At 41.3% G+C, this 23936-nt stretch overlaps 1 protein-coding gene across 2 annotated transcripts; it reads right to left on the bottom strand.

The window, feature by feature from the left end:
• Positions 1 to 1638: 1638 nt before the first annotated feature.
• galnt7 (UDP-N-acetyl-alpha-D-galactosamine: polypeptide N-acetylgalactosaminyltransferase 7) lies at positions 1639 to 23694 on the bottom strand. Of its 2 annotated transcripts, none has more exons than XM_030724579.1 (15): positions 23163 to 23694; positions 16941 to 17052; positions 14684 to 15002; positions 12551 to 12717; positions 11225 to 11355; positions 10617 to 10696; positions 7203 to 7385; positions 5793 to 5910; positions 5577 to 5699; positions 5156 to 5271; positions 4506 to 4608; positions 4300 to 4398; positions 3840 to 3965; positions 3647 to 3677; positions 1639 to 2848 (listed from the first exon to the last, which is right to left on the bottom strand). In XM_030724579.1, the coding sequence occupies exons 1-15, from the start codon at positions 23283 to 23285 to the stop codon at positions 2742 to 2744; spliced, it is 1938 nt and encodes a 645-aa protein (XP_030580439.1). In that variant the 5' UTR covers positions 23286 to 23694; the 3' UTR covers positions 1639 to 2741. The 2 variants fall into 2 exon arrangements, with proteins under 2 accessions (XP_030580439.1, XP_030580438.1); XM_030724578.1 differs by lacking the exon at positions 7203 to 7385 and adding an exon at positions 6782 to 6964.
• Between the last annotated feature and the right edge of the window lie 242 nt (positions 23695 to 23936).

Raw genomic sequence — 23936 nt, 5'->3', positions numbered from 1 at the left:
ACATTTTCACACCACATTTTTAATTCTGACCCCCTTAATAAGAGATGTGCTGAAAGCAACAGCCTTTAGTTCTTAAAGATTTTATGAATCTGGATTACATCCAGGTGAGATTTCATACACGTTTGTATGTGCGCCTCCAGCAATGTACAGGTCACCACTCTGCACAGAGCAGATTTATAGGTGATCATGTATAAATATAAAAATGCCTGAAGCTGAAGGAATATCTGCGCACAGACTTTATCTGTGGTATAACTTCATGTGGTGTAGGTCACCTCTCAGAAGCTGCTCATGACTCTGATTTTAGGCTACTCAGCAGTCTGAGTAAAAGTTTAAAAAAAGGATTTCACTGCTAATTGTACCCTGCATGACCATGCATGTGACAAAAACTTAGATTTGATAAAGTTATATTATGTGCAGTCTGTGTCTAGCCTGCTGGCCTTCTCAGTCCTAACACAAAACAGTTAACTGGTGATTCTAAGTTGAGAGCAGATGTGGATTCAATGTACATAAAACATTCAAGTGCACAGAATGAAGAGCTGTGTGAATATGTATGAAAAAGCAAATGTGGCTCGTAACCTACAGCACTCTGAATGGTCACAAGATTAAATGGACTGATTCTTATATAGCTCTTTCTGCTCTACTCGAGCACTCAAAGAACTTTAGTCTTTATTCACCCATTCGTACACACACTCATACAAGCACTTTTTCTATGCCTAAGTACTTTGTATCTAACATTCACACTCTGATGCATGCATTGGGAGCAACTTGGGGTTCAGTATGTTGCCCAAGGACACTTTGGTATGCAGACTGGAGCAGCCCCTGCTTTAGACTACAAGCCACATTTAACTACACATCCATGCAGTACTGTGTGCTACCTTTCACCCATGGCCCATTTACAATCACCAGTTAACACAGGTTAACTGAACCCCAAATTGCTCCCCGCTGTAACCATCGCAGTATGAATGTGTGCGATTGTTAAGATAGTAAACACTTAGTTGCAGCACAAAGTGCTTGTATGAATGAGTGTGTATGGGTAAATGCAAACGTGTTGTATAGAGCGTTTTGAGTGCTCAGCTAGAGCAGAAAAGTGTTATATAAGAACTACTCCATTTACCAAGAACTGTGGGAGGAAGCTAGCGTACCCACAGGAAACCCTCACTGGCACTGGGTGTCACTGCCAAGTCCATTTAGGAACCTTCTTGCTGTGAGGCAACAGTGCTAACATCTGCAACGCCATGCCACCCAAATTTTAGGATTTTTTTGTGTGTGTGTGTGTGTGTGTGTGTGTGTTGGGGGGGGGGGGGGGGGGGGGGGGGTCAGTCTAACTGGTCTAACGACTCGATCACACACAGGTTTAGTAGTAAAAATCATTTATTTCTTCAGTCACCTCTTTAGCCCGCATTATTAAATCTCTGCTATAAGTTAGCTATTTACATCATTCAAGGCCCCCACAAAATTCATCATGATCATCTTTAGAAATAATCTATTTACACAGTACAAAACATTGCATCCGTGATCATCCATACACCAAAGCCCCTTTCTGTTGCAAACAAAAACACTTTTGTTTATTCGCCTAAAATAATTGTGCATTTTTTACAATAACCGGTTCCCACCCGCACCCCCACCCCCCACCCCCAGACTGTTAGTAAGTCACAGTACTGGTCAGCTACTGAATTACTCAACCAGACTGTCAGTAAGACAGGCCATCCACAAATCCTTTAAAGTATCCCAGTGTGATTTCAGAGAGGAAAAGAAAACTGAAAGAAAAGTAACCGAAGAGACAGCAACCAAGTGAAGTGCACGTGTTACTTTCACTCGTGCAGGTTTGCATTTGAAGGATCTTCAGGCTCGACGGTTTCAGACACAGCACAGTGGAGAAACATTGGGTTGGTTTAGGGAAACTAATTAAACTTATGTAGGAGGAAATCTTTCTTTGGAATGATCAACTTTTTGTACCATGTGGCCAATTAAATTACACTAATTCATTAACCAAATTTAACCTGTTAAATCACAAAGTCACATTTAAGCTAGAGGTGGCATCTTGAGAGGGGATATTAAAATTCATTTTAAAGACTCCAGAGTCCAGTAAAATAAAAGAAAAGAAAAAAGAAAACATGGCACCACTTCCAAATATTCATTTTTCCAAAATGGGGTTCTTGTTGTCCTTTTCCATTCCTCCTTAATTAAACTCATTTTTTCTTCATCCTTTTTCAGCCTAAGCTGGCAGATAAATGTGAGCATTATGTCATCAAGTGTATGTACAAACATTCAACCTGGTTAAGCACTGATGATGTGACTGAACTCGAAACCTCTTTGGTAACTGAGCTAATTGGTTTGGCTAGTGACTAATCTAATAATCTTCAGACTTGATGTGATTAATTTCAGAAATCAATGCAATGATTTAAAAAAGACCTGAGAGCCCAAAAGAACAGATAGAGACAGTGTAAACAGCCACCGAGGACAGAGACAGAGCCCAACATGTTTCCAGTTTAGTGTTCATCCAACAGCTCGTTTAAAGGTGGCTTCAGCCTCGAGATCAGCCGGTTCTTCTGCCATCTGGAGTGTCTGCAATCCAGGAGTGCTCTCAACACCTTTTACAAAGTCATGTTTTGGCTGTTATCAACAGTTAACTATTTAGGCTGCATTGTGTTGCAGGTACACTAACGCTCACTTTTGTCCAAAGTTTTTTTCTGTAAACTCATTGTATGGATGCATCTCTCTCAGACATCTTCTCAGAGGCTTCATACAGCCACAATGTTATTCATCTCCCATTTCTGAGTGGTTTTACTGGTGTCACAGTCTGATATGAAGACCTTGTGAAGCAGGTCGGAGCGGTCCAGGCATTTCCCTGTAAGGAGAACACAGAGAACCATGATTCCTTTGGTTCCTGTTTGTGACAGGAAGCCACAAACTCAGAAGCTTCCACCAGTAACCCATCTACAAGACACGTCCTCACTGCAGGCTTTCAATCTGCTGGACAGTTTTAAAGTGCAGTACATGGCAGTGAGTAGTTTTATGCCGTCCCAGAACGTATTTCCTGTATACTAGTGCAGTTCAACCGCATGAGGAAATATAGTGTTCAAAGCTCGCCTCCAAACTTTGAATAAGTGGTTTTGGACACAATTATTCCTGCTGTGAGGTCTACACCGTAGCTCACAGTTCAGGGTAACAAAAAAAAAGAACACTTTTCACTAAATTAAACTAAATCAGCAGCTTAAATTATTTTATTTTTAAATCCTGTGCTGGTTTTGATACAATTCTGCCACTTTTGTCAAGTGAGCCCCAGTCTGGCTCCTACATAGGCACAGTATCTGCTGATACGCAGTATTTAGACCAGAGCAAAATGATGAACTGAAACAAACTGTCACAGCTGAAATATTTAAAACCTAGTGTCATCACATTGTGTGTGTGTGCGATAAAACTATTGTTGAAACAATGCAACTGGGACCAGAAGCCCTTTGCACTTTTCCTGTCAGCTCTAGTTTAAAGAATAACTTCACCAAAGCTGAAAGTAACATCTCAGCTCTCATCAAGTGCTCTTCCTCAGAGAAACGACAAGTACAACGACTCTACACCTCGTGCGCCAAATGTGCCTTTTAATTTTCTATCCACTGGTTAAACAATGGGTGCAACTGATGTTACTTACCTGTTGGCACATGAGTGAATCGATGGAGATCCTGCACAGACACAGACGGGAAAAGGAGAGGTAGTAAATTCTGTTTCTGTATCAGCGTGCTCTCAATACTTCCTTTTCTCACACATTGGAGAACAAACATCAAAAAACAAGAACTAAAGCCCTGCTGTGATCAGCTATGATAGAAGGTATACATGTGTCTCACCTTGAAGTACTTCCACTCCGTATGCTGTTTCTGATCACAGTGTGTGATAATGACAGCTGAGTCATCTCCTCTGGTCAGGCACTGATCGTACTGCATCAGCTGGTTGGCTTCATTAATGCGGAACAACTACACACACAGTTTACAGTGAGAAACGAGAGGCAGGGTTTCAGTGTAAACAACTGAATGCCCTAAGGCACAACTAGACCACCAACAAAAACCTACCCAACTCTAACATGCCCCCCAATTCTGTAACAATATTAGAGATGCATTCAAGAGGCAGAAGAGTATGCTCACTATGAGAGAAGGAACTGCAGATGCAGTTAGCGCTTTAACCCTGGGTCACAAACTGTGATTCCTATAATACTGGCTCACAATGTCAGACCAGAAGAAGACCGTGTCCTCCTGACCTAGACTACAGGAGACAAAGTACCACAGCACATGTAGCGCAGTGTTTAATTACCTGGTTGCCCCCCATCCTGTGGCATGGGCCCATTTCTACATTCCCTCCATTTGTGTGTCCCATACTGTCGACGCAGTAGCTTGTCTCAAAGCCCCGAATCTGCACACATGGCACAGGACATCACAGGAATTGTTAAAATGGGCAGTGTAATAAAAGAGACAACATGAACATGCTGTGTCTGTGTGTGTCTGTGTGAGTGAGCCTACCTCCCCCCACTCTACATTTTTAGGAGGGAGAGGGTAGTGCTGTGGGATGTCGTATGCTATTTCCTCCATGAACCATTTGAAACTTTTGCATCGATGTTCCTCCCTGAAAAATAAGCACAGCCAACAAACAGTAAACAAAGAGTAAATTGCATGATTTTATATGCTTAGTAACTAAAGATGAATTAAAACAGAAAAATATATACACTGGCTATTTGCCCACACACATGGAAAGGAAAAGAAAATCAACTACATTCTTTTGCTCACTTACAGAACATTAAATGCATGTGCATGAACAGCAGGAAGCACATGTTTGGGAGTACTAAGAAATTATACAAAAATCGTTGTACAGTTTTGTGAATCTTAATTTATGCTTGTGAATCATATCATACACATTTGACATGCTTTTGAGACATAATTCACTCCATACTAAACAGTATGCTCTGAGCGGCTGGTTATGAGAGCAGACACATTGTAAACTAACTTTCAGGCTCTAGATGCAGACTGCCAAGTTTAGGGTTTCAGCAACCAAAATCAGATGCTTCCTGAAGTGTAAACTATCAACTGTAATTTGCCTGGCACAGTGTAAAAACAGCACAGTGTATAAGGGCCTTTCAGTCTATAACGAGAGCAAAATGTTTTGTTGTATGTACCTAAATCGTTTAAGCTCACTTATGTCTCCGTAGGCCAGAGTGAGAGTTTCAGGACGGCTGGCATAGAAGTAGTCCTTATATTCATCCCACCATACCTCCACAACACGAACGTAGTTCTGTAAATACAAATACAAGGTATGTAAACTTAGCACAAAAAGTTTCACCGATAAAAGTGCTTTAGACTACAGTCATATATCTACACTATACACTTTAAGGACTCACCAATTAACCTAACGTGCATCAACAAGCAAATTCCACACTGAGAATGACCAGCTGACTAGGAACGTCAAACCAGCAACATTCTTGTTGTGAAGTGACACTGCTAAAAACTTAAAAACTCTGTGCCATCCACATGAGGCTTCATATTTGTGCTTGGGCACCCATTTAAAAAAAAAAGAAAAAAAAAAGGGATTCATCCTACCTTCAAAGTAGGTGAGGACCCAACGTGTGCTGGTGGAGGGTTGCCTTGCCATCCCTGAAGTCTGTAGATATGGCCAACACGAGAGCACGGTACAAAGAGCAGCTGGCCACCACACTGCCAGATCTGGCAAAACATACAGAAATAATAGTAACAGTAATTTATTTAAATTATGAAAGCCATTATCAGTGTACATAAACTGGGCAATTCCAGGTCTACCTTGTATGATATTTCAAAATTCTCTCCTCCCCATATCTGCAGTCCGGGGTCATACAGTCCCAGCTCAAAGAAAAACTCTCTTTCTATAGCAAAGAGACCTCCCGCCATGGCTGGAGACCTACAGGTAAAAAGATACACAAAAAAAGTTCTCCAAAAAGATCATTGCTCCTTTTTTAAAGGCAGTAACTGTACATCTCTGTGTAAAAACCTGAATATATATTGCCTTAAAGCACAGTCAGTCATTGTGCTAATGTATTAACAAGAGAAATCAGGTAAGTGACAGATTGAAACAGAAATACTAAAAATACAAGAAATTAGTAAAAGCATAAAAATAGCAAGCAAAGAATAAAAGTGACAGCAGGATGACGAATGAAAATATGAAAAGGGAGAAGTGGGAGTGATGGTGCCCCAGTCCGAACCCAATTCACACCAGAAGCTTGCCAATAGACCCGACAAAATGTTCCAAAACAAACTCCAATGGCTTTCAGATCAGGACCCAGCCAACCTCACTGAAGGTAATGCAGCATGCTGTCAAAGGCATTTAAAGTGGGATGTGAAAAAGATTCCCTTCAGACAGTCAGACTAAGGATACCAGACATTTGAGTGGAAATTCTGCTTTACCGAACAAACCACATCATCAACACACCAGGGTGAAAACATTAACTTCAAACATTAGAAACGTGAAAGCACAGTGGCGGCCAGTGGACAGAACAGTAATAAGCTACTTCCCTCCAGTGACAGTTAGTTTGGTTTAGATAGTTAGTTGTAATACTGAGTAAACTGATTTTCCAAAAGCAAACACCTTCAAGACATCGACATTCATAATTATTACCTCAATACAAGGATTGTTGAGAGGACTTCATTTAAGATTAGCATTTTTATAATACTACACTATTCTTAATGTAAGACATATTAGAAATGATCCAGGGATATGTTTGTTATCTGTGTTGACTGTCCAGATTAGTTAGGAAGCAAATATTTGTCTGTACCTATAGGGCTCAGTCTGAGTTTTTCTGAGTTTTTTTTCTCTGTCTCCCAGAGGAACTCTCTTCCAGAGCATGCTCCAATTCCAGGCTCCTCTAGCAAAACCATTCTTGTCTCCTCCACCCTGGGCCTCGATGGTGAACTTCTGGCCACTGATGGAATCGATCAGAGGCACCGTACAGACCGTTCTGACAGAGTGGACATGGGGCCATGCATACAAAATCCATGGACAGAAGAGGTGTAGGGGAGGTGTACATGAAGGGGGAATACAGCAGTGCCAGTAGAAATACACAGACAGGCCAGAGTGTGGCAGACAAGACAAAGTGAGATAGTGTAAGACAGGAGAGGTGGGATCAAGGGGTGGGAGATGGAGACACAAACAGAACAGAGGTCAGTTTTAACAAGCTGGTTGTTTTGTGTGTGTACCGGTAAGGCTGGGTGGTATGTTTTCTCTTGGCCTTCTCTCTCTGGCTAAGTGGTACTCTCTTCCAGAGCAGGCTCCAATCCCATGCTCCTCTAGCCAGGCCATCCTCATCTCCACCTTGTTGGGGCTCGATAGTGTATTCATTACCATCTATATAGTCTATCAGTGGTACTGTGCATACTGTCCTACATACAGATAAACACACACAAACCTTTGGATTGGGCTCTGATTTTTTCATACATCTCTCATGTCATAACTGTATCTCATTGTAAAAAAACAGCACCCCAGACTAAAAGGGGCGTGTGGCTCAAACACAGGGGAACCTGTAGAAACTATGCAGGAGATGATAAATGTACAGCAAATTATGAACAGAATTTACACATTACTACAGTAACAACCATGCACATATAACAGTTTCAATCAGCAGCTATGGCGCTAAACTTATAGAAGGTTGTGTGGGTTTTGTCGGCACCTCTGGCCGAACCTTTCTTATACATAAACATGCTTTAAAAGCATGACGAGGACGAGTGTATTAAAGCACTGGTGCTCGATAAGTACACCCTGAATTATGTAGCCTTCATGATCTACCGTAGACCTTTAACACTTCTAGTTTCAAAATTAAGATCAATAAATAAATACATTTTTAAAGTTAAATGCACAATTATAAACACAAACTCAGGTGCTGATCAGCCACAACATTAAAACCACCTGCTTTATATTGATGAGGCATTACAGACAAAACATTTACAAAGAAAAAATATTAAAACTATTCCGGCAGCATTAAAGAATAAGACAATTAAATGTGAACTATTAAATATTACGTCTGTCTCTTCCCATTTTGTTAGTAAATTATTTAATAAAGGATGAAGACACTGATTTGCTTTCTTTATAGAGCCCTGGCTGCAGAAAGAGGAATATCCCTACAGCAACAACTCCAGATTTTGCTTTTTTTGTTTTTTGTTTTCCAGCACTGTAGCTAAGTTGAAACCATAGTGTAGTGTTAACACATTCACTTGGCAAGCTGAAGGTCATTGGTTTGATTCCAAATGGAGACACAAATCCACTTCAGGGTTGTGTCAGGAAGGGCATCTGTCGTAAAACTGCCAAATCAAACATGCGGAGCTACTCACTGTGGCAACAAGGGAGCAGACACAAGTAACTTAAGCCAGGCTGGCAAAGAGTCAGAGCTCTGTTGATCCTTTTATTCAACAGAAGCAGCTTTATGAACGTCCTTACAAGCAAAATTTTAACAACTAGAGAAAAAATATTCACAGCCTCCCCAAAAATATATATCACCAGCTAGTAAGTAACTGCTAACATTAACTTAGACTGCTTCTCTACTACTGATCTCTCTGAGCTAAGTTATCTTTATTAGTAGGCTGCATATAACATGTTTTTGAGGTGCTGAAACCAAAGCCTTTAATTGGTCCAGCTGTAAAGACTTTGGACCAAGTAAAGGCTTTGGGCCCAATTTCAACCTCTCTCTTACAACTGAAAAGAGTTGTTGATTGCATGGAGCTTTTAAAATGTAGTATTTCACAGTGTGGTCCATGTTGACTTTGCTCAGGTCCTTAAATTTGCCAATTTTTCAAACACATCAATTTCAAGAGCTGACTTGCTGTTTAATATTGTGTATTACAGTCTTTCAGAAATGTTGTCAGCAGATAATCAGTGTCATTCACTTTAGCCATCAGTGGTTTTCATGTTGTGGCTGATTGATTAAGAAGTGTAAAATACAAGAAACACAAGCATTTCTACCAAATGCAATTATGGTGTCTTGGATTAGGCTGTATAGTATCTTTATTTTAAACACTTAGGTTCATAGGTTTTTGGACAATGACATCTTCTGTAATTTTGCCTCTGTTTTGGTTCCAGTGGTCAAACTTGCATTTCTTAGCCTTTAACTTGAAATCTCAATGAGGTCCAAAGAGACATCGGTGTAAGTGCAGGAAGCCAAAACAAAACAACATAAACCTATCAGAAAGATGGCAGCAACTTTAGGAGTGGCCAAATCCAACTGGTTCAAAGAAGGAAAACACTGATTAGTTCAGCAACACCGACAGGCCTGCAAGACCACACAAGACAACTAAAGTGGAAGATAACCATGGAAAATAATTCTGCTTACAAACCCCTTCACAACATCTAAAAGTCTACAAAATCAAGCGACGCCTTCATGAGTGTAAATACATAGGTTTACAACAAGGTGCAAACCACTGGTTATACACTTAAGAAAAGGAAGGTCAGATTAGATTGCCAGAAAACATCTAAAAGAGCTGGCACAATTCTGAAAAAAAAAAAAACATATCTTTGGACAGATGAAACCAAGGTTAACTTGTACCAAATTGATGAGAAGACAAAAGAATAAAGGAGAGAAACAGCTCATGAGCCAAAGCATACCACATTATCTGTCTAACATGGTGGAGGCAGTCTTATAGCACGGGCATGCATGGCTGCCAGTGGAACCTGTCACTAGTGTTTACTGATGATGTGACTGCTGATAGAAGCAGCAGGATGAACTGTGACGTGTACCGGGTTATACTCTCTGCTCAGATTCAGACAAATGCTGCAGAACTGATCAGACAGCACTTCACAGTCCAAATGGATAATGACGCAAAAAAACAAACTGCGAAGGCCACCCACTTTCTCAAGGCAAAGAAATGAGATATTCTTCAATGGCCGAGTCAGTCACCTGATCTCAGCTAAATAGAAAAAAAAACTGAAAGACCTACAAAGAAGCAGCAACTGAAGGTGGCTGGCAGATATTGCATTTGGCGATGTCCATGGGTTCTAACCTTCAGGTAGCAGAGCCCTGATTGCACAAGATTTTTACCAAAGTATTTTTAAAAAATGCTTACATTTAAATTGTGTTAGTTTGTGCAATGACTTTTGAGCCTCTTAAAATGGTCTATTTTGTGGTGTGAATCTGCTGCTGCAACAGTAAATTCACGCAAGTACAATTTGTGCCATTTCACTTCAGGGAGTAATAAAGCTAACTATGAACGGGTGTAATTCCTAAACAGTTAAATCAATACTTTTATTAAAGTCTGCCCTTCAGTAACATCTTGTTTAATTTAAAATCCATCATATTGGAATACAGAGGCAAAATTACAAATGTGTCCTATTATAATAATAATGTTTTAAAAACTTATCTAACTGAATATCTGAGTATGTAAATGTAAGTCAACTGTATAAGTGTAAAAACCCATCAGCATGCATGAGTAGGTTACTAATAAACTGTACAGAAATGTTTGCATAACTGTATTCCTGCATTTGTATTCCATTTCGCACATAATGCTGAGCTCTGCTGAAAAAGAAAGTTAAATAAGCCAAATCTGTTATTTAGTCTTTTTATAACTTGTTTAACTATGATAGTTATTATAACATATTTCATGTGAACAGATGTGCGTGTGTGGTACCTGTCTTTTGAAATGGGAGCAATCAGTGGAGCATACCAGTTGACTCCAACCTCACAATGAGCATCCAGGTAGATTAGCACCTTTAAAAAAGGAAACTCTTTGCAATATGACTGGGTTAATCTGTGCCCTCCTACTAAATGCTGATTAGATTAGTCAGCAGTGAGAACATCACAGAACTGAAAAAAGCATCATGAGTTCCACAGGGATCAGTACTAGGATAAATGCCTTTCAAAGACGAATACTTGGCAATATTATTAGAAAACGATGCACACATGCAGATGACAGTTACACTTATCTGTGAAGCCAGATGACACAAATCAGTTGGTTAAACAACAGGCATGTCTTACTGACACAAAGGCCTGGATGACGTCTAATTTTCTACTTTATATTCAGTCACAACTGAAGCTATTTTATTTGGCTATAAAAATGAGTAGCTGCTGTAGCAAATGAATTTCACAACCACTGGGATAATCAAAAGTATATGTTAAAAAGTCTAACAGCCATCTATCAGACTTTGTGTCTGCAATGCATATTCACATTCTAGAAAAGTAGCAGAATCTCTGGTAGAAGCAGTGAGAGTTAAAACAAACAGTAAGAACAAATGGTACCTGTCCTTTAGTGGCCTTCTTGGCTCCAATACTCCTGGCCTGTATCAGTCCTTCTCTCTTATCATTTCTGAAGAGTTTTACAAGACCGTTCCACTGCTTGATGTACTCCTCCAAACGTTCCTTCAGATGGACTAGAAGTACATTTATTCATTCAGACTGTAAGCTACAATAACAATTATGACCTCTCCTCTCTCTCTCTCTCTCTCTCTCACACACACACACACACAAAGCAGAATCATCAATGGCTTTGTTTAGAGGTCAGCTGTCCGCTAAGCTTTACCCCCATTAATATGAATACCTGACAGATAATTCCAGTTTTCAGGTAATTGAATTACCTGAAAACAGCTGTGAGGTCCATCCCATCCAAGAAGTCTGTGCTCCAGTTTTGAGTGTTTTATTTGTAAGTTACTTAGCACTATTTAGCCGGCATCTATGCGTTGCACACAAGCAGTTTATGGATGTAGCTTTCAAAGCAAACTCTCTAGTGTTAGCTGATAACTTGGTGCACTCTGGTCATTTCTGGCTCCAGAAACACAAGATGGTGAGAGCAATGAGGCCAAACTGAAGCCTTCAGAGGCCAAGGCTCGCTTTAGTCTCAAGGGACCACTTGAAGAAGTGGCGTTTTGAGGATTTAAAGAGCAACTTGCAGATTAAAAAATGCTCAGGTAAAAAAGTGTTCATTTGAAGCAGCCTTCTCTACAACAATTTCCCCCTTCCCCTAACACAGCATCACTTTATGCTTGGGACAAGGGCCAATAATACAGCTTTATGTGTAGTGAAGTGTTTTTATAGCATTTTATTGCTTCTTTTGCTAAAAGGAATCATTCTAAAAAAATAAAATAAAATCATCCACCACTCTCCATTGTCAGCTAATAGTAAATGATTTTTGGTAATAAATTGGATATTTATTTAAATATATAAGTAATAATAATTTACAATTCTTCAGCAAGAAATAAGTGAAGGTGAAGACGTACATGTAGAGAACAGCAAGCTGCAGGAGGCTGTCAGGATAATTGCAAGACAGGCAGCACAAAACGGTGTTTTAATGTGGTCCAATCTGTCCTGTTCAAGAGTGGAAGAAGGTGTGTGTGTGTGTGTGTGTGTGTGTGTGTGTGTGTGTGTGTGTGTTTGTTTTGGGGGGGGCTTTTATTATTATTTATTACAATTATTTTATATTGCATATCTGTAGCAGCACAAAGCTACTGGACCGGATTACAGTCACTTGTGAAGCTCAAACATCAAAGAAAATTAAAGTACAACATGCATCTAAAATGAAGTTTTTATGACATTAGACTGCATTATTGGAAGAGAGGAAAACAAACCCACCTTTGTTGCTGAAGTCATCTATCATGACAATCTCAGCCAGGTATCTGCGAGGAGTCCTCTTGATGACACTGTGGACAGTTCTCATCAGTGTAGACCAGCCTTCATTATGGAAGACTATCACCACACTGGATGTCAGTAGTCTCTCATCATAATGCCAGTACTTACACCTAGATAGGTGAGATGGTGTGCCATTAGAAATTTTGCTGTTACGTCACTACTTCAACTTCAAATGATTCTGGAGGAATTTCTCGAATCTCATTGCCACCAACATAGTTCCTAGATATTAAAGACTCTAGTTATGCCTTATGACAGTTTAAACTGGACATCAAAACTGAAACACTGCAGGTCAAGAATCTGACTCCTTCTGGTCTGGTTTTAGGAGTCCTCTGAGCTTATTAATCCTGAGTTGCCCCAGTGCACCCATGGGAGTGAGAGTGTGTGAACATTACAGTAAAAGTGCTCAGGCATAGGAGGCATGTGCATGAATGTGTGAGTGAATGGGGGAATGTGGCTTGTAGTAAGAAAGCACTACTTAAGTACCAGCCCATTTCCAAAGCAAGAGTGTGTCATTTCCATCTATTTTTTTCTTTGCGTTGTAGAGTTTCAAACTGCATTTGTGGATGCAGTACTACCCACAAACACTACCCACTAGCTCATCAGGCTTTCATTTATTTTAATTACAGAATTCATCCAGTCTCTTGCTGCTCCTGTCCCAAATTCCTGAAATATACTGACCATTTCCAAATCAAAAGATGAATTCAATTCAATTCGATTTTATTTATGCAGCACCAAATCACAAATGGTAAATGGTAAATGGACTAGCTCTTATATAGCGCTTTTCTACTCAGTATGAGCACTCAAAGCGCAACAACAGTACTATAAGCTTGATCAAAATGGAAAGTTTTAAATCTAATCCTCAAAATAGAGAGGGTGTCTGTCTCCCAAATCCAAACTGGTAGAATAAGTATGCACCTTTAATACCTATGACATGCTCTAATCTCTGTAATCAACAGTATCAAAAGCTGCACTGAGGTCCAACAGGACAAGAACAGAGATGAGTCCACTGCCAGAGGCTGTAAGAAGATCATTTGTAACCTTCACTAATGCTGTTTCTGAAACCTGACTCAAACTCTTCAAATAAACAACTCCTCTGCAGATGATCAGTTAGCTGTTTTACAACTACTCTTTCCAGAATTTTGGAGACCTATAATAAACAATAAATAAACAAAGACAATAAACTTTTTCAGTATTTAATATTTGACATTTTTAATTAACTATATTGTTTAAGCAGGTGTATGGTAGCATTTGATCACCCGGCACCTGTGCTGGGCTGAGAATTTCAGCTATTAGCAGAACAGATTGCTATCATTTTTACTAGCGGGTGATTAGCACTAGCAAGAGGTGGTTTGGTACTGAGGGTACCCCCACCCAACCCCATTATTCCTTCCATAAGGTTGCAGAAAGATGATCCTGGTAAGCGGATTGATTTTATTTATCCTAGCATTATGTTTGCTTTTATTTGATTGTTAAAAACACTGTCTGTGTTTGCAGCATTTCCTATAATTATTAAACTTTTCCTACAGCAATACAAATCCACTTATCAATTTTAGAGAACAGGCAATATTAGAAATGTCATCTAGTCATCGGAACCAGTTCGATCCTTGGCTGCTCCAGTCTGTGTGTCAAAGGCAGGAACTGAACCCTGAGTTACTCTCCGATGCATTCGATGTGTGAATGTTAGATGTAGAAAAAAAAGAGTGCTTACATGAATGTTTATGAATGGGTGAATGAGGCATGTTCTATAAAGTGCTTTGAGTGCTTGAGTAGAAAAGCGCTATATAAGAACCAGTGAATCTACCATCAGGGTTCTAGCCAGAGGTTGGTCGCCTGGTGCTGCAACAGGCTGAGAAATTCACCATTTTGCTATCAGAACCGTTTGACATTATCACAATTAATAAGCAATTAGCTCCCTGTCCAATCCTCCAATTCCACCAGGCTGTGAAATCTTCTCTGGCTACATCCCTGACCATAATAGTAAAGCAGACAGTTAAAAAAAATAAAAATAAAAAACGGACAATTGCAAAAGAAGATGGTGGACTATGGTATTCGGTGTTAACAGTAGGCAATACTTACTCTTCATGGCGTATATCACTGATTGTTCTGTCCAGTGAGATCATTTCACTAGCAACCATGTTGAAGCCAAATTCTTTGATGGAAGCCTGAACAGAGTCTTTGTACTCTGGACCCAGGACAAAAGGCTTAGCACCCTCTCCAGGACCACCAGGGACCCCTGGAGGTTCAGGTTCCTTAGGCTCAAAGTTTCCCAGGATACCTTTCTTCAGGACAGGGCTAGTGTAGGCATGTGTGTGAGGTTTGAATGTCACATACTGCTGTTGAATCACCTGCTTCTGGTTGGACTGCTGCTTGAAGTCCTTGGGATGGTTGGCCTCTCCTGGACACATGACCACAAACCAAGACATGACACAACAGTACAACATACAAGTATTACTAAAACTACATTTTATGTCTTTTGCCCCCTTTCCCCAGGGGGAAATGTTATATTTATTTGAATACTAAAGACAATACAATACTAAACACAATTTAAGACAACTAACAGGGATTGACTGATATAGCTTTTTCAGGGATGATGCTAATTAGTCATGACTGGAGATGATAACCAATATTTGAGCAGTCCCTCTGATGTACTCTGATTTCTAATCCTGTCCATTCTGGTCACTCCCAATGAAGATTTTAACATCTTCAGCTCTACCACTTCCAACTCAGGCACCTGTCTAGGTATACTAACTTTGTGTTATTCAAAGTTTATTCAATTACTCAATTAATCGATGGATAATTGATAGACTACTCGGTTAATAAAATAATCGATAATTGCAGCCCTAAAAACAATACAATACAAAACATCCATCCATCCATGTTCTTCCACATATCCAGGGCTGGGTTGCAGGGACGCAGCCTGAGCAGTGAAGCCTAGATCTCCCTCTCCCCAGCCACCCCCTCCAGCTTATGCCTGATTCAGACTTCAGCGCTCGGTCTTTGTAGAGCTATGACGTAACCTACTGTACGAATGTGGCCGATGTTGTTGCCGGCATTTATGCTTGTGCAGGTGCATGTCAATTAAATCTCAACAATTAGGCCAACCGACTTAGTACATCTGGTACCACCTAGTGACAATAGTGACGATCAGTCATCTAGTCAACTAGTCATGCTCAGCCCTAATTTATACTGCTTCTCTTGCAAAAGCTTCTCCCAAAAATCATTCACATTAATTAGTGATGGAGTTAATGAGTGTAAAAATTCCAGTGAAAAACTCATGAGAACAGTCCAAAACATTGTAGGCACATGACATCACAGAAGGAACTGGAGATGAAGCCCACACGTTTTTTTGGACACCATTCAGACAGCCAGCAATTTAAGGAGAACACGCCGCTAAACATGCCACTCTTGGGGAGGGGTCCAGAGAAACTAGAGTCTAACATTTTTTTTGGCAAAGTTACACACTGATTCAGTACTAACTTTAGTAACCTCTGATTGGCATAACCGGGTGTCCTTCCTGCTTATTATTTTAAGATAAGTTAAGATAAGATAAGACTTTAATGATCCCACGACAGGGAAATTTGCGCATTACAGCAGCTCAGTACAGAGAAAAATGAAAAAGATTAATTTTACCAAATCTACATTTATCCTTAGCCGACAGTTTCAGGTTTCCTTCTATGACTCTGGCCCCTGGAATACAATCAACTATGGTTCATGGTGTCACTAGCTTCATGTTTCTCAAAACAGAGTCACCAATAGCCAGAGGCCAAGGCCACAAACAGGGCTACAAACAGGCTTTATTTATTACAAGTATCGTTATTACTAAAAAGAGGCCAAGGAGGAACTAAACATCTGACAGACAGAGCTGGAAAGTTCAAGAGGGACAGGAGAAGCAGTATGTTGTTAGTGAGTCGGCTAAGAGCTAAGCTAATAGCTACGCTAAGTTAGCGAATCCCTAAAAACACACTAAGTGAACAATGTGAATATAATTTACAGGTAATTCAGCAGAGCGTGCACTTTGGATAAAGCACAGGAAGATTACATTATGAAATAAGTTATCTGAAGATTTATAATTAATCAAGCTACACAGATTAAACTACACAAAACTTCACTATGCATTGTAACAGGAATAGGAAGTGATACAATACTGCAGTGAGAGCCAACACCAAGTGAGAGCCACCGAAACTCATAATAAAACTTGTACTATGAATGTGTATTAGAACCTAGGATAGGGCACTAGCATTCACCTGCTTCGGCCACAGTCAGAAAAAATAAACTGTTTTATTTTAAAGAATGTCAAAGTTATGAGAGGTTTAAAAATAGAACAGTGTCTCACCATGTTGTAGTCTGATTGAGTTGAGGTCAACCTCAACCCCCTCCACATGAGGCCAGGGCACCACAGGCTTAAACTTATCTGAAAGGTCCCCTTTTGGCAACAAATTGTCCTCCTGCATGATGAAATACAACAGACAATATTACATATAAAAATACAAATCAAAACTAAAATAATACAATATGATTAAATACACTCCATAGGAGCTGGGATAGGTTCCAGCACCACCACGACCCTGAACTGAATAAGCAGAAGAAAATGGATGGCTGGGTGGATGATTAAATACAACTGTTTACCAACTTAAGACTGAGTCACTGTGGTCAGGATGATACAACAGATTTGCTTCAGCAATTTACCAACATCAACCGTAGCTGATGAGCGCCTGTCACAAGCACTAAGAGCAATTACAAACTCATTGTGGGCACTGTCACCCAAATCTGCAGCTCTGTGGAATATCTTTAAAAAGGTCTGATTGATTCTGACCAACTCTCATCAAACCTCACCGGGGAGATGCTCACGTAGGCAATGACAGTAAGACCTGGAGGGGCGTGACTGGGTGGAACAGCCAGGCTGATCAGAACCCGTGTGGTGTTCTGTTATTGGACTTCTGTGCAAACCACAGTTTGCCCACGATGAACACTATGTTGAAACATAAGGATGTCCATGAGTGCACGTAGCACCAGGAATTATGCAGCTGACTGGATCAATAAAAAAAGATAGATTATAATGTTTTTGTTGTGTATGCTTTTTACATGATTTCTGCAAAGCCATTAGTGGAAGGAAATGGTGCTCTGGGACACACTGAATGCATGACATGTAAGTGTAACTCTTCTAGTTTATATGCAAAAAGAATTATCGCTCTATTGATCTAACTGTTCACTATCACTCAATTAGCAAGCGAGTGTAGCATTTAACATTAGCAAGCTAGTTAACGTTAGCACGCTAATTCGCATTAACTTGAGATACAGGTAAACAAGCTGCTGCAACAGATTAATTGTTCTGACAGCAAAGTTACTTGCATAACGCCAGTTCTAGAAGTAGCAAGAGCGAGATGTCTGACTATGGGATAGGCCTCCCAGCGTATTCCTCAGAAGCATTTATCACCAATCCTGACTGGCTGGTGATTGTAATGACCATGTCAGGCAGAGCCACCCACCCTAGCAGTTTGTGCTACTACATAGTCATTATTCAAGATGAGCACCTCTCTTCTCACTTCATTCCAGCAAGGAGGGATGTCTAGTCAGACATCACACTGATGCTTCTCTGAGAACTGGGGTTACGCAGGTAACCTGAAGTTCTCAGTGTAGCATTTGTTTGAGTGTCTCACAATGAAAAATGAAGACTACCATATTGCCAAATAAGCTTATCTCAAGCAATAAGGAACAATGAGCAAGTAACCCACATAACCAGGTGAGGACCCAGAGCTCAGTACTGCTTGGGCTACACTTGGAGCAAAGATGTCCAAGCTGTAGAACCAGACAAAAGTGAGAGGTGAAGACCAGGTTGCTGCTGCACACTTATTCTGGATGCTGCCAGACCAATGGAGTGAGCCCGAAGGCCCTCCGGTGCCTGCAGGCCCTGACTCATATATACAAGAGCAATTGTCTAAACAATCCAGTGTGACAGCTGCCGCTTAGTGATAGGCCTGTCCTTGTGAGGGCCTGCCCACAAAATGAAAAGCTGGTCACTTTTTCAGAAACTCTTGGTCCTGTCCAAATAAAGACACAGAACACAAACAGGACACAGCATGAGCAACCTTTGTTCTTCTTCAGAAACAAAAGGGGGCGGGGAGAGTGCTGCTAACCCTTTAATACTGAACCTGTCGCCGGCGACAGAACATATTTCAATTGTGCTGCCGTTCATGGACTTCCAGTAAGAATTCCCATACTAACCCAATATTGGATGCAAAGCACAATTTCTCAGCTTTCAGAAACTGTTTGAATTTTTCCGATAGGCCGAATGGTCGCATAATTACAGTAATTCAAAGTACGTTTTATCTGACGTTTCAGCGGTGATACACTCCGTGTTGACCAGCTGTTCACGGCAAGTAAGGGCAGGTAACGCCCGGTGTTAGAGTGTTAAGGTAATAGGCACACATGATTCAACCACCTTAGGCACATAGGCCAGGTTGGGTTGTAGCAACACCCTGGTCTACCCAGGGGCAATCTGAGTGCATGAAGGGTGCACTTAAAGTGATGAAGGTCACCAACACATTTAGCAGAGGCTAGAGCCAGCAGCAAAGCTGTCTTCAGTGACAGATACTTTAAAATCTATCTCCTGCAGAGGTTCAAATGGAGGGCCACAGAGCCCATCCAAAACCACTGCTAAGTCCCAAGGGGGCACCAGAGGCCTGGACATAGGGAGTAGCCTGCAGACCACCTTCATAAAGCAGACCAAATGCTGCTGGCTAGCTGTTTTATCACCAAACCCCACATGGCAAGCAGTAATGGCAGCCAAGTACACTTGAACCGTGGAAAAGTGTTTTTGCTTGTCAATCAAGTCCTGTAAGAATGACAAAATCAGGCCAACTGGACCCTGAAAGAGAATGTGTCCCTTACCGTGGTTATAGTTCTCAAACACCCTCCATTTACAGTTGCAGTGCAGTGGTGGAGGATGCCTTAGCATTTTGAATAGTGTTAATCACCCTCTGAGGAAGGCCTACCATGCTTAGAGTGACCCACTCATGGGCCAGGCTCAAAATGTCAGGGACTCTGGCTGTGGGTCTAAAATCCCCCCCGCCTGGGCCAGGATGTCCCTGTACATTAGAAATTGCCACGGCAGCCCACACAGAAGCTGGCCAGAGCAGAGTTATCAAAATCAGTGTATGAACACAGTCCCCCATGATGGCTGATCTAAGCCACCATTGTTTTATTGTTGGTCCTTACAGGGACACGATGTTCCTATTGTGCCACTGCTTACTTGAGAGTTCAGTGGCATTTGTAATAGCACAATCTCATGTGGCACCAAAAAAAAAAAAAAAAAAAGCAGCTCACAATAACCTGCCTAGAGATATGTGCTGGCTTAGCAGAAGCCCAGCTATTATGTAAAATGACCCCATAGACCAAGGGTATTCAAATAAAATTTAAAGAGGTCCAGTCAGACAAAATTTCATGAGGCCAAGGGCCGGAAGTCCAACTATTTAATGTGATTACAAAGTATTACAACATTAACCCTGTGCAGCTCCCAGTTTTTTCAATAACAACACTGATAACACAACAGCAGCAGGGACGATGATGCCATCATAGATTAACACAAATCTGTCATCACACAAACGGCGAAGAGCAAAGAGATGGAGGCGTTACTGAGACAGTGAGCTCAGAGTCAAAGAAAAATGGAGTGTAAGAGACCATATTTATTTTATGGCTTTAGTAACATTGTTATGCAGATTTGGATTCATATAAACATAAATAAATGTTATAGAAATTCAATTGTATTCATATTTAAAAATATAAAAATAAAAGCTTTTTTTCCTCCTTGCACGCCTGTAAAACTATAGATGGGCCAGTCAAACTCTGAGCCACAGACCTGGGGCTGTTAGACTGGACACTGAATTATTTTTAACATTAATTATAAACATGTTCACCATCAGGACGTTGATTTTCTGCAGCAGGAAATGTTGCATCACCGCACAGGACAAATGTCAGCTCTGAGAATGCTGATATACTTGATTTTCTTTGTGCTCCTTTAATAGCTCAAAACCACAAATTCATTCATTCATTCACTAGCACACTTAACAACACACCCCAAAATCAACCTCATCCAGGAGATTCAACACTGTCAGAACTCTTTTTGTTTCCTCTTAATCTCAGAAAGCCTTCCAGGAGCACAGAGTAAACACTTTAATTTAAAACAGTTATTTTATGCCTCAGTTTAGGCTGTATGTATACCTTATTTTGACATTACAGTACTTGTGATTATCCATCCATCCATCCATTCACTTCCGCACATCCTGTTCAGGGTCGCGGGGGGGCTGGAGCCTATCCCAGCTGTCATAGGGCGAGAGGCAGGGTACACCCTGAACAGGTCACCAGCCTGTTGCAGGGCCAACACAGAGTTACAGACAACCTTTCACACTCACATTCACGCGCTCAGTCACACCTATGGGCAATTTAGAGTAGCCAATTAACCTAACCCCAGTAAGTGCATGTCTTTGGAATGTGGGAGGAAACCGGAGTACCCGGAGGAAACCCACACAAGCACGGGGAGAACATGCAAACTCCACACAGAGAGAGGGAGAGGCCTGGGCCAAGGTGGAATCGAACCCAGGCCTTCCAGATGGTATTCTAACTGTGAGGCAGCAGTGCTAACCACTGTGCCACCATACTTGTGATTATGAATTTCTACATTTAACAGAATGTTTATTTTTAATATGATTTTAATGAGACATAAATACAATGAAAGGGTTTAGTTTTTCAGACAGATGTTTGCAGTTTAGCTATTAAAAACTGTAGTTTCTAAAATGGAAACAAATGAGCAGTTCGTTTTAAAACACCTGTTTTATCTCTGAATATTTATTACTGCATATTAATAGGACAAAATTATTTCTCATAGCTTCAACAAGGCAACAGCACAAATGGCATTTATAATAAGATACATGCAGACTAATTGGAGCCACAGCAAGAAATTAGCTTATAGTAATTCTAACTATCTAGTTACCAGGCTGTAATACAAATTCAGCGTGTAGAGACAGGCTGGAAAATGTTTATATATGTTTAATGTAAGAATGGTCAAAGTACTCACTTTGTTTTATCACACTAATGGAAATGTGAATAAACAGTAACTTCATTTGATTTATGTACTGATATATCATGATTTTTTTTTTTCAACATCAGTCCATACGGATATATCAATAGGGACAAAACTCCTCTCACATTATTTTTTTTTCTCATATTGCCCAAACCTACAGAGGAGACACCACTATTGTCTGTGACGGCATCTCAGCAAGCAGCCCCCTGGCACCAGATCTAACCCAGTTCAAATTATGGTCTGAACTGGTGCATACCATGTACCAATCCCTACACGGGGTGGCTGCTCCACCCATGACTGCCTCCAGCCAGAGAGAGACTCAATGGCCTTCTAAAGAGATCATAATAGGAGAGCTTTCCTGCAGACGTGGCTGCACTGGTGTAAATCTGTCAGCCCTAACAGCCCCCTGGATGTCTCTTTCACCTGTGTTTGACACAGCCATTAGCGAAGCGCTAAAATAACCATCTACTGCATGCAGGTCCTAACCGTGTATTTGCAGAAATAAGGACATACTGGATACTTTGTGCTTGACAAGTCATCAAGAAACAACAGCATAACTGTGTAGTGTGGCCCATATGCCATTAAAATAGGCTGCAGACATGAGAGATGGTAGGGCACATTATTTAAACTGCTGACCACCATGGGCGCACAGCATGGACACAAATTTGCTTCTGCTTTGTGGTGAGAAGAAGAAAACCCTTTGAAATCCAAGGTACTAATTTCAGGGAAGGAGAGAAAGTGTACTGAAGCAGCAGATCGCTGAACAGAGCATCGCTTTCAGATTGAATCCACTCACTCTACACAAGGGAGTTGTTAAAGCTTCACTGCAAGTGGTCCTGGAAGACCAAACTGTCCCAGAACAAGTCCTGACTGTGCTTAAAGAAGCTGAGTGCATCCTCAACGCCCAACGTCCTTCCTGACACAAGCCCAAAAGGGATTTGTGTTTTCAGCTGGAATTGAACCAGCAACATTCTGCTTGCTGAGTGAGTGTGTAAACCTCGCCACTGTGGAGTCCTTCAGCCGACTGCTTCAGTACTGATAAAAACACTGGACCCTGCTCCATTTCATTTAATAACTTGCATAAAACCTGTGTGCCGCAACATGAAGACAGCACAGGTACAAACTCTCAACTTTTAAAACCCGCTTCCGCCTTTTAGTGGCGCAAGACTCCAACAAGGTGACATACTACGCGGATATGCATCCTGGACTGGAGCTGAGAGTCAGGAATGATGCCAGTCACCTGAAAACAGGTGCCCACAGGGTTGATTAGTCACCACAAGCCACAACTGAGGTGCCGAGGCGGAAGTACCAAAGCTGGCCTTAGACAGCAGAGTCCCCTCACACACACACACCTGCCTGCCTGCAGTGAGTGTTTGCGCATTTTGAGTTGTGAATGTTTGCGACGATAACGGATAACGTTGCGTACACGTCCCTGTGTTAACACACTGCTTTGGTGAAGTGTCGTTATTGTGTACTCACCCTTTTCTCAAATGGGTTCTCATTATTGGGTTTCGGCGTCAGGGTGGACCAGAGCACCAGCAAGCCCAGAAACGTCCCAATGACCAGCACACTCCGCAGAATGAACCCAGCTTTCAGCCTCATGTCGGGAACTTTTCCCGGGGAGCCGGACGCTGTGTTAGCTTCTACTTTAGCTTCTACTGCTCCTCCAAAGCGCTAACTAGCAGGACAGCTAAGCAGCTAACAACGCGTTAGCTTCTGACGTGTGTTTAGCGAGGCTAACGGAGCGACCGCGACTTTCCACTAAAGCGATACGATACGGTTATCTTTTTATGTCGTTATTCAGCCGTGTCCCTGCTCTGCTGCCGCCCCGAGTCCCACGCTGCCCCGGCGTAACTGCTCCGCTCCCGCACTGAACGTCACGCAGTAGCCGCCACCTGTGGGGGCTGCGCTGCTACACAAATGAAACACAGCCCAGCAACCCGGGAGCTACTGTACACTGCTGACACGGCTCAATCACGGAGTACGAGCTCAACAGCAGCAATCACTGGGTGTGGAGACACCAAACAAGCCGTCCGTCTTGTTTGGTGTGTTCGTTATTATAAGGATGTGGCTCAATGTCCACGTCATATAAGAAGACGAGAACAACAGAGAGGCATCTGCATCATGCACACAAATTACTACACATTCATACAGGTGGAACAGTACCAGCGGAACGTGGAGAGCTGAGTCAGTTGTGCACAGGTAATTTTAGCACTTTCAGACGCGACAGCAGCACTTCTCTGGCCTCATTTA

Source organism: Archocentrus centrarchus, unplaced genomic scaffold, assembly GCF_007364275.1.
Source record: "Archocentrus centrarchus isolate MPI-CPG fArcCen1 unplaced genomic scaffold, fArcCen1 scaffold_37_ctg1, whole genome shotgun sequence".
NCBI lineage: Eukaryota > Metazoa > Chordata > Actinopteri > Cichliformes > Cichlidae > Archocentrus > Archocentrus centrarchus.
Note: the sequence above shows the minus strand (reverse complement) of the source record. Positions and strands in the feature narration are given on the sequence as shown.